A 14,860-nucleotide genomic window follows, 5' to 3' on the forward strand; every position below is an offset into this window, starting at 1 on the left:
GAGTTTATGTTGTAAACAGTCCACACATAGCAGAAATTGTCACACTAATTCAGACACTTCCTTCACTTCTGCTTCTTAATGATACAATGCTTTTTTTTTTTTTCATCATACATATTGCATAATGCAAAATGCTGACTTATTATTACTCACATGGGAATGCAGTATGATGCTCCTATTTGTAAACACTCCTCAAGTTGGATAGTTAGATCCACCTTGAGGGTCTAACTATTAGATCCATTAAGTTTAGATCTGTGCTTACGATTTTATAATTTTCATGCTTGAAAACAGTGATTCACACAGGTAAGTGGAACCAGAAAATGATTTTACCTTGTATGCTGCACTTTTTAAGGAAGGAATTTAATGATGCAATTAATCATTTTAACTATTCAATGCTAAGCAAAACATAGAAGAAATAAACAATATGCAATAGATATGTAGATAGACTGCACAAGTTCTCACATTACAATTGTGTTTACATTACTGAAGAGAGAGAGGTAGATAGACAAGGTCAAACATCTTAACTCTTCACCCTAATATACTTTGAACCACTCAATGCACTTTGACAACAATATATTCAACTAATACATTAGTTGAATATATTTTTGGCCACAACTTATTCCAGCTTCTTTGTATTGTTTGAACTGGAACATCATTCCAGGAGGCATCGTCGACATTGAAATAGTACTTTGCATTTGTCAAGGTTAAATTTCAGTTGCCACTTCTTAGCCCATCTGCTCAAATTATCTAGATCCTGTTGCAGTAGCACACTGCCATTACACAACACTGCTGCCACTTGTGTGCATAGGCAAACATTATTATTTGTAGGTATTACAGCAGATCAGTTTCATATCTACTTATCTAAATTGTAGTAAGATATATGTATTACGGGTAAACACAAAAATCTGTATATGTAGAAATTGTGATCTGATGTGAAATTTCAATAATTATTTTTGAAATCTATGCATAAAAATTTACTGTGAAAAGCATTATATATTAGTGGAAAGTTAAAATCATGTTAGCCAGTGTAATTAAACCAAGAAATCATGTGCTAAATAATTCAATATAAAATGAAGAATACCTAACTTCTGTAGCAGTAGATGGCGATTGTTCAGTGAGAAATGTACTTATTTATATTACAATGGAAATATTATATTGAGCATTACAACTTTTATTCATGCTATCTAATTACAATGAAAAAAAAAAAAAAACAGCACAAAGTGAAAATCAAAAATAACACAGAGATTGGCATAGTAACATAGTAAGGATGCCACTTAAAAAAAAATTACAGTAGAATTTCGATTGTCTGTCACAGTACAGGACCAAGACCATAATGGATAATCGAATAGATGGATAATAGAATATATACATTAAAAACATTATACGTACAATAGACCGGGTCATCTAACTTGTTTATTTTATTACATAATACATAACCTAATGAAATTTCATTAAACTTTAATTATTATTTATTTTTTACTGGGTCATGGATACCTATTTTGAATATTTATATATATTTTGACTTAAAATTTTGTCTAGTAATGTCATAAAAAAATTTAAAAGAAAACAATATTATGTACATACAACATTGTTCTAATTTCATTAAATAAATTTAAAAGAAAACAATATTACATAATTAAATTTATTTCTAAAAAAGTAAGTCAATTTCTTTTGTTTCATTATTCCTCGAGCCTTTTGAGAGGCAATGTTATGAATTTTACACAATTGTGTAGCATTTGCTTCTTCTTGTACTTTGAACCACTCAATGCACTTTGACAACATAGTTTCAGCTTTATAGTGGCTAATTATGTTTTTTGTTCCACCAGCAGCAACTTTTTTTTCTTCAGTTTCAAAATCATCTGAAATTGTCATCACTCTTTGCACAATTTCATTGTCGTCTAAAATTTCACATCCAGTGTCCATTTTGTCCATATCTAGCCAATCATTTACTTCCTCCATCGAAATATTTTTAAAACCAGGAACATAACTGCAAAATTTCAATTTCTTTTGGACTGGTTTCTGTATTAGTTGAATATATTTCTGGCCACAACTTATTCCAGCTTCTTTGTATTGTTTGAACAGGAACATCATTCCAGGCATCAGCGACATTGAAAATTGCATCTTTTATAGTGTAACTTTTCCAAATGTACGTTATCTGTTATTATAATGTCATTTTCATTATAGCTTTCCCTTTACTTTTAACTTTTACTATCATATTCTATTTTTCTTACCTCATGAACTATTAGAGTAATTCGAGGGGGATTGAGGTACTATTGCTATTCTTACACCTTGAATCCATTCTCCTTTTTTTAGCTTATGCTCCTTTTGTACTTATTAATATGATATTAATTGAAGGATATTGGTTCTCATTTATTTCTCTTCTTCCTTAATATATGCTTTTTCTGTCTTAGCTATCGGTCGGGCTAAAGTCATCCAGCCTGTTAACAACAAAATTATTGTCTAACTTTAATTATACTTATCCATTTATCACATGAATTACCTTTTGACTGGGTTAAACAGGCAGATGATATCAGAAACTGATAGCCGGGTTAATTGTAGGGGACATATTGAAAGGGTTAGCCCTCGATAAAGTCCCTTTCAATGTGTCCTATTACCTATAATTGACTTGATGTATATTATTATTATGTTTATTAATTGTTTTATTTTTACTTTTGCTTTGACTAATGATCATCCTTTACTAGGTTTGGCCTCGTGGACCAGTTATGGCTATTATAGGGTTAAGTAGCTACCAGCTTATCCTATATGAAATATATCTTACCTATTTTACTAATTGTACTTAAACTATACAAAAAAAAAAAAAATATATATATATATATATATATATATATATATATATATATATATATATATATATATACACACACACACACACACACGCAATTTTAAATATATATATATATATAATTGTGTGTATATGTATACACAACACACACACACACACATGCAATTTTAAATATATATATATAATTGTGTGTATATGTATACACAACACACACACACACACACACACACACACACACACACACACACACACACACACACACACACACACACACACACACATAAATATCATTTTTATCTGACTGAGGGTTTCCGCATGTGTCTAACCAGAATTTTTTTTAGAACCCAAACATTCATGGAAACATCCATGCACTTGATGACATTGAATATATGAACTGTTTGAAGAAAGTGATGCTCAGGTTGTGACATCAGAAGTGATGAATGTGACAGTAGGAAGTTTTTGGGATTCTGTGACAAGTAATTTAGTTCTACATTTTATTTGGGAAGCACTCGTGAATTTGTATTTTCAATAATATTTTTCCCAAATTTGCTGTCTAAAATGTAAGGATGTCTTATAATCTGGAAAATATGGTAAGTAAGAATACATTTACAGTTATAAAGGGGGGGGGGAGGAGAGTGAGAGAGAGTGTGTGAGCAAGCGAGAGAAATAGCTACTATTCTTGCAATGGAGATTAACATGCAATAGATATTTTACTGAGGGTCCATGAACACCAGGTTAAAATATGTACAATAAAATTTGAACTTTATGAGTCAGGGATGTGGTCAGTAAAACCTCATCAGTATTTTGTTTCTTGGATTTCTCCACTGAAAATTCCAGAAATTTATGTTAATTATCACACAATTAGTAAAATTCATCAATTACATTCATTAAACCTAATTGAACCATGTTGATTGGCAATTACCACGTATAGGTATTGATAGCAAGAAGAACACATGTTCTTCAATCGGTAATAATCTCCAGCTTTGCGACATTGATGCATGTCTGGAATCAAACTTTTGATGAACATGTTTCTAGTTTCATGCACTCAGTGCTCCTGTGACTGACATGCCACCATCTGATTGCACATGTTGATTGAAGTACACAGTTTTTCTGATTTGAATTTCACTTGCCAACAGGTCTTAAAAAAGTTTTAATTTCAAACATTAATTAAAAAAATATTTTTATAATATAAAATATGAACTGTTAACGGTTGTGTTCACAGAAGATTGAAAATAAAGGTGGTATCAAAAACACAATAGTAGTAGTAGTAGTAGTGGCATGTGACGCAAGAAAGCAAGTTTATAAGCTTATGCAGCATCAGCCAAAAAAAAAAATCACACCATTCCCTCCAAATGCCTGTCCAGTTCCTCCTTAAATTTATTTAACCTGTCAACTTCCACAACGACAGATGGAAGTTTGTTCCAGCAATTAACCACCCGCTGGCTAAAGGCAAATTTCCACACATCTATTCTACATCTGTCTTTTCTTAATTTGAATTTATGCCCCTTTAGGTTCGTAATCTGAAAAAGTGGAAGGATCCCATCAGAATTCAGCGTGCTCAACCCATTCAAGGCATTATACACCTCAATCAGATCACCGTGCAGGTGCCTAGTCTCCAGCCACTGCAATTTGCAGAACTTAAGCCTCTCTTGGTAAGAGGATCCCTTCATTCCCCTCACCAATCTTGTTGCCCTTCTCTGTACACGCTCAAGTAAATCTACATCCTTCCTAAAATGAGGCCTCCAGACCTGTACGCAGTACTCAAGGGGTGGCCTGACCATTGCCTTATACAGAGGGACAATTCCCTCCTTCTCCCTGCTAGCAAAATTCCTATATATCATTGACAAATCCCCATGACCTGCCCTGTGCCCTGGCAGCCTGTCTGCATTGCTCAGAAAACTTCATATCTGACTGCACAATTACTCCCAGGTCTTTTTCATTTTCTCTGGTACGTTTCTCTGGGGTTACTTCTACCCCTATGCAGTACATTGCAGTTGTCAAGGTTAAACTTCAGTTGCCACTTCTTAGCCCATCTGCCCAAATTATCTAGATCCTGTTGCAGTAGCACATTGCCATTACTGTCATTAACAACCCTGCCAACCTTTGTATCATCTGCAAACTTCGACATTAAGCCTGATATACCTTCATCAATATCATTGATAAATATACAAAACAACAGTGGACCTAACACCGAACCCTGTGGGACTCCACTAATAACATTAGTCCACGAAGAGCAGCACCCATTGATAACCACCCTCCGTCTTCTCCCACTTAACCATTCTTTTATCCATCGTAGCAACTTACCTTTAATACCATTCTGCTCCAATTTGTACAATAGTCTTCCATGCGCAACAGTGTCAAAAGCTTTCCTGAAATCCAAATATATGATATCAAAATTATTTTTTGCATCCAGTTCCTTTGTAACCACATCATAATATCCTATCAAATTTGTAAGACAAGACTTTCCCTTAACAAACCCATGCTGTGTCTGAATTATTGCTGCAGTCTTGTGTAGATGATCCTGCAATGCATCTTTAACCAGTGACTCCATTATTTTACCCAGAACAGAAGTTAAACTAACTGGTCTGTAATTACTCGTGTCACCCTTCGATCCCCCTTTGTGAATTGGGATACATTTGCACATCTCCAGTCCGTAGGAACCTCCCCTGAGTCCAAGGATGCTCTCATAATTATGGCTAAGGGTTTGCTTAGTTGCTTTGCCACCTACTTTAATATAACTGGATAGATCCCATACACCCCAGGTGCTTTTCTTATGTTTAACTTCAACAATTTCTCCTCCACTTTGCTTTCAGTTATTACAAAATCATTAAGTATCCTGCTACAATTTGATAACCTTCTGCCATTTTCAAACCTTAATAATTCCTCATGTGTGAATGTAGATGCAAAATACTCATTTAGTTTGTTCGCTATCTGAGCAGGATCATCAACAGTCGAACCATCGATGTCAAGGGGACCAATCAGATTCATCCCCTTCCTTTTAGAGTTTATATAAGTAAAGAAATCCTTGATGTTTTTCCTAGCATCTTTTGCCAAGGATTTCTCGTAATCTGCCTTCGCCTGTCTAACCTCCTTTGTGACCTGATTACAGACTAGCTTATATCTGCCATAGGCGCTTGATAATTTATATGCATCCCATGCATTTTTCTTCTCTGTTACGAGTCTCATTAGTTCATTAGATAACCATTTAGGCCTAAACCTTGAGCAATATTTCTTAATGGGTATGAAACTTTTAGTAGCATCCACGATTAATTCCTTGAATGCTTCCCACTTAGAATTTACTGTTGGTAACATCGTCAGTTGATCCCACTGTACAGAATTTAAAAACTGTCGGAGACCACTGTACTCACCTTTATGGAAGCAAAAACCCTTTCCTTTACCCCTGATGGTAATTAAATCTTTAAGTAAATCCCACATCAGTACACTGTGATCAATAAAGCAAACCAAATTAGAATGTGTTTTCATTCCCTGTGAGTCAGAATTTTAAAGGTTTCATGTGAACACCATATTCATATTATTATTAAAAAATATTTTATTATATATTCAATAAATAAATGATAATTTTATTTACGCTTTTCCTTTTAGGGTGTTAACTGCGAAGCTGATGTTAATGAATGCATCCATTTTATTGGTACAGATCAGGGCTGTCAGAATGGAGCAACTTGCTATAATACTGATGGAAGTTATAGGTAAGTGCTTTTTTGAGAAGAATATCATATTTCATTGGAATTTTTTTAAAAATTTTTTTAGAAATTACTTTCGCTTTGGTCATTCACAATTCATTTTATAAATATAGTAATAGAATGGTCTTTATAAATAAAAGCAGCAATGATTTTTTATTGCTGTCATTAGCATTAGCATTAGTTGAGGCATATGATGTGAACCATCTATTTATCCATTCAACCATCCATTTATCCATTGTAGCAACTTGCCCTTAATGCCATATTGCTCCAATTTGTACAACAGTCTTCCATGTTCAACAGTATCAAAAGCTTTCCTTAAATTCAAGTACAGTTGTGCCCCCCCATATCTGCTGATTTGGTATCCCCTTATTCAGTTACCTGCGGTTAACCAAGGAAAAAAAACTAAAAAACTTAACATGTGCTACTCGCGTGTCCAATATGATGCTTCCCTTTATTTTTTATGATGTTGATTTTAAATTGAATAGCTTCCCTTTGTCACATATGGTTTGGTTACCTTCTATTTATCTTGTAATTATCTTATAATGGTTCTTTAGAGATTTAACAGATGCACTGTTTTCAAACTTTTGAATAATTTCAAGTTTTTGTTTAATTTGAAAGCACAACTCTTGCCTTTTCCCATCATTTTCGCTATTTCTAAACAAAAAAAACAATAGTTACTATAAAAAAAAAATTTCCGACATCCTTCACATAAATAACAAACAAAATTTGTCCTTTTGCGGTGCGACAGAACACAACAATCGATGCGACGCACTAAAATAAACTAAACATTTGGTCTCTCTCTTTTTTTTTTTTTGAGTAGTACATGTGAAGATAGCAGGGGTTGCAAGATAATAGGTACACTGATCTCCCAATGACGAGTTATAACGCTGGTTCTTGTCGCTTATTTACAACTTGCGAAATATCTGTTTATACCTATTCTAGTTATTACTTGAATTTTATGACTTCTGATTGATTTGATTTTTTTTTTTTAAATTTGGAGCCTTGAAGTGTCCTGGTTAATCCAATCCCGGCAAATCGAGAGTCTGCTTTACTTTATTATTACCATATTTACTGTTGGTAATGTCTTACTGTGTGTTTAATTTATCAATTAAACTTTATTATATATATGTATGTATGTACAAGAAAATCATGTTATATATGGGGTTTGCTTATATCCGCGGTGTCAGCCGTCCACGGTAAGTCAAAATGAAATCAAAATTATATTTTGCATTCAGTTCCTTTGCGACTATATCCTAGTATCCAGTCAAATCGATCCGACAACACTTCCCCTTAACAAACCCATGCTGTGTCTAAACTATTGCTGCAGTCTTGTCTACATGATCCTACATCACTTCTTTAATCAATGACTCCATTATATTCCCTGGAATAGAAGTTAAGCAAACAGGTTTATAATTATTTGCGCCACCCTTTATACCCACTTTGTGAATTGGAGATACATTTGCACACTCCAGTGTGCAAATGTATCTCCAAAAAGCTAGCAGTATTCTGGCCTACCTAACACTGCTTCGATAGCATCAGCAGATATTTTTGCACCCTTTCTATTTAAGTGTATCCCACCCCTGTAGAAGCAACCTCTCCTGTTAGCAGGCACAGACACGCTTAAATAAAATTTACCCCATGACCCTTACACAATCTCTCCAGGGCCAAATTGATTGACAAGGCTCTCATCATATACTTCCTCCTATCATATCTGGGCAGAATTTAAACACTTTCAAATTCAACCCTAACTCGTAACTTTTTTTTCAAAATTGACCTGTACTGTTAATTAAATCTGCATTTCTCTTACTCCTAAGGTCATTAGTGCTAATGTGTACAACAATATTGCTTTTTGTGCCTTTAAAAGATATCTGTACACCGTCATCAACTTTAACCCCTGGCAGCCATTCCTTGGTCCTGTTCCACTTATTTTTTTTCATAATATATTTCCCGTCTCCCAGACAATAGAGTCACCAACAATTAGGCAGGCGAAGGCAGATTATGAGAAATCTTTGGCAAGGGATGCAAAGAAAAACAGCAAAGAGTTCTTTACTTATGTAAACTCTAGAAGTAAGGGGATGAATCAGATTGGTCCACTTGATATCGATGGGTTAACTGTTGATGATCCTGCTCAGGTAGCTAACAAACTAAATGAATATTTTGCATCGACATTCACACATGAGGAGTTATTCAGCGAGGGGAATGCCAGAGGTGTATTCAACTCTGGCAGTAAGCTAGAGAATCTTGTAATTGTAATCTTGGCACTAATGATATCAAGAGTAGGAGACCGGCAGAATTGCTTAAAAAGTACAGGTCACTGTTGAAAAAAAGCTGTGAAATAGGGTTGAATTTGAAAGTGTCTGCAATTCTGCCCAGACACAATAGGAGGGAGTATATGATGAGAGCCTTGTCGATCAATTCGGCCCTGGAAAGATTATGCAAGGTTCAAGAGGTAGAATTTTTTTCAGCCTGGACTATACTTGTTAACAGGAGAGATTGCTTCTACAGGGATGGGATACACTTAAATAGAAAGGGTGCAAGAATATTTGCTGATGCTATCGAGGCAGTGTTAGGTGGGTCGGAAAGCTGCTAGCTTGGGGGGAGACAAAGACGAATAGATTAACAGTAGCCACTGGCAGAGGTGAAAGAGATTCTTGCACTGTTTCTATTGGAATGAGCAGAAGCCTGAAAAACAAGATGCAGGATATTTCAGAGACTGCTGGGAGTCATTGCGGTACAAGTAAACACATGGGTTATGTTAGGGTAGGTAAGAATAGAAATAGGTGCATGTATAGTTGCGTGTACACCAATGCTAGGAGTTTAGTAAATAAATTTGATGAATTTGAGGTATTGCTCAAAACATCAAAGGCAGATATTGTTGGGATATCAGAGACGTGGTGTCACACAGATATAAGGAACGCAGAATTGGAATTTGGGGAGTACAACGTCTACAGAAATTATAGACTGGATAGGAAGGGAGGAGGGGTTATGCTATTAGTTAAGAAATACATAAAATCCAAGGAAGTGAAGCCAGTCGACATCGCTGGACAGTGCAGTGTCGAGTCAGTTTGGTGTGACATAAGCATTGGGAGATCAAAATTGAGAGTAGGAGTGTGCTATAGGCCTAATGACTCTGATGACTATAATAAGAAACTGTACAGGGAAATAGAGTGGGCCAGTAAATCAGAGAGTCTTATAATGGGAGATTTTAATTTCCCAGATATTGACTGGAATTTGGGGGCTGGTCACTCACACACTAGCAAGGCTTTTGTGTATTTATTGGATGATTGTTTTCTACATCAGCATGTTCGGAAGGCAACTAGAGGGAGAAATACTCTTGATTTGATTATCAGCAGTGATTCTTCATGCATTAAGAATCTGCAGATAAATGAACCACTAGGTGGCAGTGATCACAGTGTGCTGAAGTGGGATTTACTCAAAGAGGTAACTACCATTAGGGGTAAAAGAAAGGGTTATTACTTTCGTAAAGGTGACTACGATGGACTGAGTCAGTATTTAAATTCTATACAGTGGGACCAAGTGATGATGTTACCAACATCAAATGCAAAATGGGAAGCATTCAAAGAACTTATCTTGGAAGCTACTAGGCTTTACATACCAACTAAGAAATATTGTTCAAGGTTTAGGCCTAAATGGATGTCAGATGAACTAATGAGGCATATGGCAGAGAAGAAACATGCATGGGATACATACAAATTAACACATGACACAGAATCCTATGATAGATACAAGTTTATCTGTAACCAAGTTACCAAGGAGGTTAGGCAGGCGAAGGCAGATTACGAGAAATCTTTGGCAAAGGATGCAAAGAAAAACAGCAAAGAGTTCTTTACTAATGAAAACTCTAGAAGGAAGGGGATGAATCAGATTGGTCTACTTAATATCGATGGGTCAACTGTTGATGATCCTGCTAACAAACTATATGAATATTTTGCATCGACATTCACACATGAGGAGTTATTCAGCAAGGGGAATGCCAGAGGTGTATTCAACTCTAGCAGTAAGCTACAGAATCTTGAAATAACTGGGAGTAAAGTGGAGGAGAAACTGTTGAAGATAAACACAAGAAAGGCACCCGGGGTGGATGGGATCTATCCAGTTATATTAAAGGAGGCAGCAGAGGAAGTAAGCAAACCCTTAACCATAATTATGAGAGCTTATTTGGACTCAGGGGAGGTACCCATGGACTGGAGATGTGCAAATGTGACCCCAATTCACAAAGGAGGATCAAAAGCTGACACAAGTAATTATAGACCTGTGAGTTTAACTTCTGTTCCAGGAAAATTAATGGAGGCACTAGTTAAAGAAGCACTGCAGGATCATTTAGACAAGACTTCAGTTATAGCTCGGACACAGCATGGTTTTGTTAAGGGGAAGTCTTGCCTGACCAATTTGATTGGATACTATGATGCAGACACAAAGGAACTGGATGCAGGGAATAATTTTGATATTATATACTTGGATCTTAGAAAGGCTTTTGATACTGTTGCACATGGAAGACTGCTGCACAAATTGGAGCAGTGTGACATTGGAGGCAAATTGCTGCTGTGGATAAAGGGGTAGCTGAGGGGGAGAAGACAGAGAGTGGTAATCAATGGACACTGCTCATCGTGGACTAATGTTATTAGTGGAGTCCCTCAGGGCTCAGTGTTGGGTCCAGTATTGTTTTCTGTATTTATAAATGATATTGATGATGGTATATCAAGCTTAATGTTGAAGTTTGCAGACAATACAAAGGTAGGCAGGGTTGTTAAGGACACTACTGATGCTATGCTGCTGCAACAGGATCTGGAAAGGTTGAGCAGATGAACTGAGAGGTGGCAAATGAAGTTTAACATTGACAAATGTAAAGTACTACACATGGGAAACAGCAACCCCAGAGCAACGTATCAACTCTCTGGTACTACACTGACAGTGGTAGAGAATGAAAGGGACCTGGGGGTGGTTGTGCAGGCAGATATAAAGTTCTCTGAGCAGTGCAGACGGTCTGCAAGAGTAGCTGATGGTGTATTGTCAATGATATATAGGAATTTTTCTAGCAGGGATAAGGAGGTGATTATTCCCTTGTATAAGGCAATGGTCAGGCCACACCTAGAGTACTGTACAGGTCTGGAGGCCTCATTTCAAGAAGGATGTAGAGCTGCTGGCACGAGTACAGAGAAGGGCAATAAGATTAGTGAATGGAACAAAGAGGTGCTCTTACGAAGAAAGGCTTAAGTTTTGCAAATTACAGTGTCTGGGGACTAGGCACCAGCGAGGTGATCTGATAGAGGTGTATAAAGCCTTGAATTGTTTGAGCATGCTCAATGTTGATGGGATTCTTCCTCTCGCTCAGAATAATCACCTGAGAGGGCATAAATTCAAATTGAGGAAAGACAGATGTAGGATAGACGTGCGGAAATTTGCCTTTAGCCAGCGGGTGGTTGGTTGGTGGAACAGACTTCCATCCCTTGTCGTGGAAGTTGATAGCCTAAATAGGTTTAAGGCTCAGCTGGACAGGTATTTCGAACGAACAGAGGGGTGAAGTGGAAGTGGTTATTTTTTATTTATTTATTTTTTTTTTTTTGGCTCATGCTGGATAAGCTTGCTTTCTTGCATCAAATGCCTCTACTAATGCTAATGCTAAAAACTCAGAATACTTTATTAGGAAAATGGTACAATCCAACATGAAGTTCGCCTTGCAGTGAAAACAGGCTGCTCATGAGGTTCCGTGAAAGACATTCAGAAATTTTACCACCAAAGCAAAGAGTTGAATTGTTCCATGGTATAATACAGTGGTTTGGCCATATCTGGAATACTGTATGCTAATTTTAGAAACCTCATTTCAGATTTCAGGAAGGCTTTTGATACTATTGTACATAAAAGATTGCTGTACAAACTGGTGCAATATGGCATTAAGGGTAAGTTACTGCTATGGATAAAGAGATGGTTAAGTGGAAGAACACAAAAAGAGGTTATCAACAGATACTGCTCTTCTTGGACTAATGTTATTAGTGGGGTTCCTCAGGGTTCACTCCTGGATCCATTGTTGTTTTCATTATTTATGAAGGTATATGACTTAATGTTTAAGTTTACAGATGATACAAAGGTTGGCCGGGTATTTAATAACAGTCAATCAGGGTGAGCTACTACAGCACGATCTGGAAAAATTGTATTGATGGGCTGAGAAATGGTAGTTGAAGTTTGACACTGACAAATGCACGGTACTGCACATGGGTAGCAGTAACCCCATGGGTAGTTATTCTGTTGGGATGGGTAACTTTTCATGAGAAAGATTTGGAGGGAAATTTTTTTTTTTTTTTTATGAAAACCCCAAACACGAGAGATATTAGAACCTGTATACTGAACTTCTGTATACTGTAATTTTCGGGAAATACTTATGAAGGAAGGTTGTTCCAGAAAATGGCAGTTGAATGAATAAATGAGGGAGATGAAAATTTGGTTCTGTGAGTTTGAAGTTGGACAGTAAATGGATGTTGGCTGGTGCCGGCATGTGTTTGGACCTTTTTTGAAAGAAGGAGTGGAAATTATAGAAGCCAATTCAGAAGAACAGTGCCCATGGATATATCTGTAGAAAAGGCATGTAGCAGAAACAGTATGTCTATGAGACAGCGAGTGGAGAGACTCTGTTAGAGAGGAGTCTTTAATTAACCTAACTGCTCTTTTTTGAATGGAATCTAGAAGCCTGGGAGAGGTTTTTGGTGCACCGCCCCAGATGTGGGAACAATATTCCATGGTAGGGCTGATTTGCGATTTGTACAGAATGTACAGCTGTTTGGAAGAAAAGTAAAGCCGAGATCAAAAGAGAAAACCAAGTTTTTTAGATGCAGAGGAAGCAATATTTGTAATGGGCTTGTGCCAAGAGAGATTAGAAGTCAGGGTAATCCCCAAAACAGATATATTGTCTTGCCTAAAAATCGGAGTGTCACCAAAGATTAGCATAGGAGCAGAAGAATCCTTTTTGTGAGATATAAGACAAGACTGAGTTTCAGAAGAATTGAAATTCTTCTGAAACTCAGTCTGAGTTTCAGTCTGAGTCTCAGTCTGAGTTTCAGAAGAATTACCTGGAGATCAGCATTTTAAGGAATTGGTAATGGATTTTCGAGAAGTTGAAGCTGATTGAGCAGGGCACGGTTTCTCAAAATAGAAAGTGGAATGCAATGTGGTATCATCGGCAAAACCATAGATAGGATTTCCAGTCAATGAAGAAGGTTATTAATGTACAAGAGGAAAAGAGTGGGGGAAGAACTGAACTTTGGGAAACGCCAGCATTAGTGGAGAAGTTAGAAGACAGAGAGCCATCTACCACCATCCTCAGTGAGTGATCAGAGAGAAAACTGGATAACCAATTACAAAAAACATTTGGCAAACCATAAGATGGAAGCTTGTTTAGAATACCTTCATGCCAAACATGATCGAAAACCTTTCAGATGTCAAGAGCAACTGCTTGTGTTTTACCAAACTTTTCCATTGAGTTTATTTGTCTGTAAATGGGTAACGTAAGCCATAATATCACCAGTGAATCAACACTGATGGAATCAATATTGGCAATCGTTGATCAGACGGATGATTTCTAGGTAGTTTAAGAGTTGGGGGTTAATTGATTTCTCCATTACTTTAGAAAGAGTAGAAGTAATTGCAATGGGATGATAATTAGATGGGAGGGATTTGTCACCCTTTTTAGGAACTGACTGGATATGAGCAAATTTCCAAGATGCATCAAAATCATTCTGACATTCTTTTGACGGAAGACCACAGAAGGAATTGAATGGAGTGTGTTGGGAATGATGGGAGGTGTTTTACCAAGATCATTAATGCATGAGTTCGAAGGAAAATGGGACTATAGGTCAGCTTTATCCTTGGCTGAAGTGACAACAGAACCATCTGGTTTTCACAGAGGTGGGAGCAGAGATGGGCAAAAGTTGCGGCCAATAGCTTTGGCAAGAGACCAAAATGCTCAGCTACCATTAGGGCAAGAAGCAAGTTTTCTACTCTTAACCTGTTCAAAATCTAGTTTGGACTGTTTAATAACTGCTTTACAATTGTTGCAAGCTGTGGTGTAGGCAGAAAATGAAACTAAAAATTGGAAACAAGCCAGTTACAATATGCAACATTCTTCTCTTGAACAGCCTTAGCACATTTATTAGAAAACCTAAGGTTTAGATAAAGGAAGAGATTTTAAAGGGAGTGTGGGATAAAGGATTCCATTCCTTCAAGGATAATTTCACTGACACGATCTGAGGAAACGTTGACATCAGAAGTTTTGAAACAGTAATCTAAACAAGGAAAAAAAGAAAAGAAATCTCGCAGGCCGTCCCATTTTCCATTCTTGTAATGCAAA

The 14,860-nt window shown here is 36.6% G+C and overlaps 1 protein-coding gene across 1 annotated transcript in view; it reads left to right on the top strand.

The window, feature by feature from the left end:
• Positions 1-14,860, top strand: part of LOC150088286 (cubilin-like) — a 670,594-nt gene that overhangs the window by 249,510 nt on the left and 406,224 nt on the right. The window contains exon 8 of the mRNA XM_090370103.1: positions 6,404-6,507. Within this exon, the coding sequence (XP_090226229.1) occupies positions 6,404-6,507 (104 nt within the window). The remainder of the gene's footprint in view (positions 1-6,403; positions 6,508-14,860) is intronic.

This window comes from Mastigoproctus giganteus, chromosome 3 (genome assembly GCF_048544385.1).
Source record: "Mastigoproctus giganteus isolate SK-2022 chromosome 3, ASM4854438v1, whole genome shotgun sequence".
NCBI lineage: Eukaryota > Metazoa > Arthropoda > Arachnida > Uropygi > Thelyphonidae > Mastigoproctus > Mastigoproctus giganteus.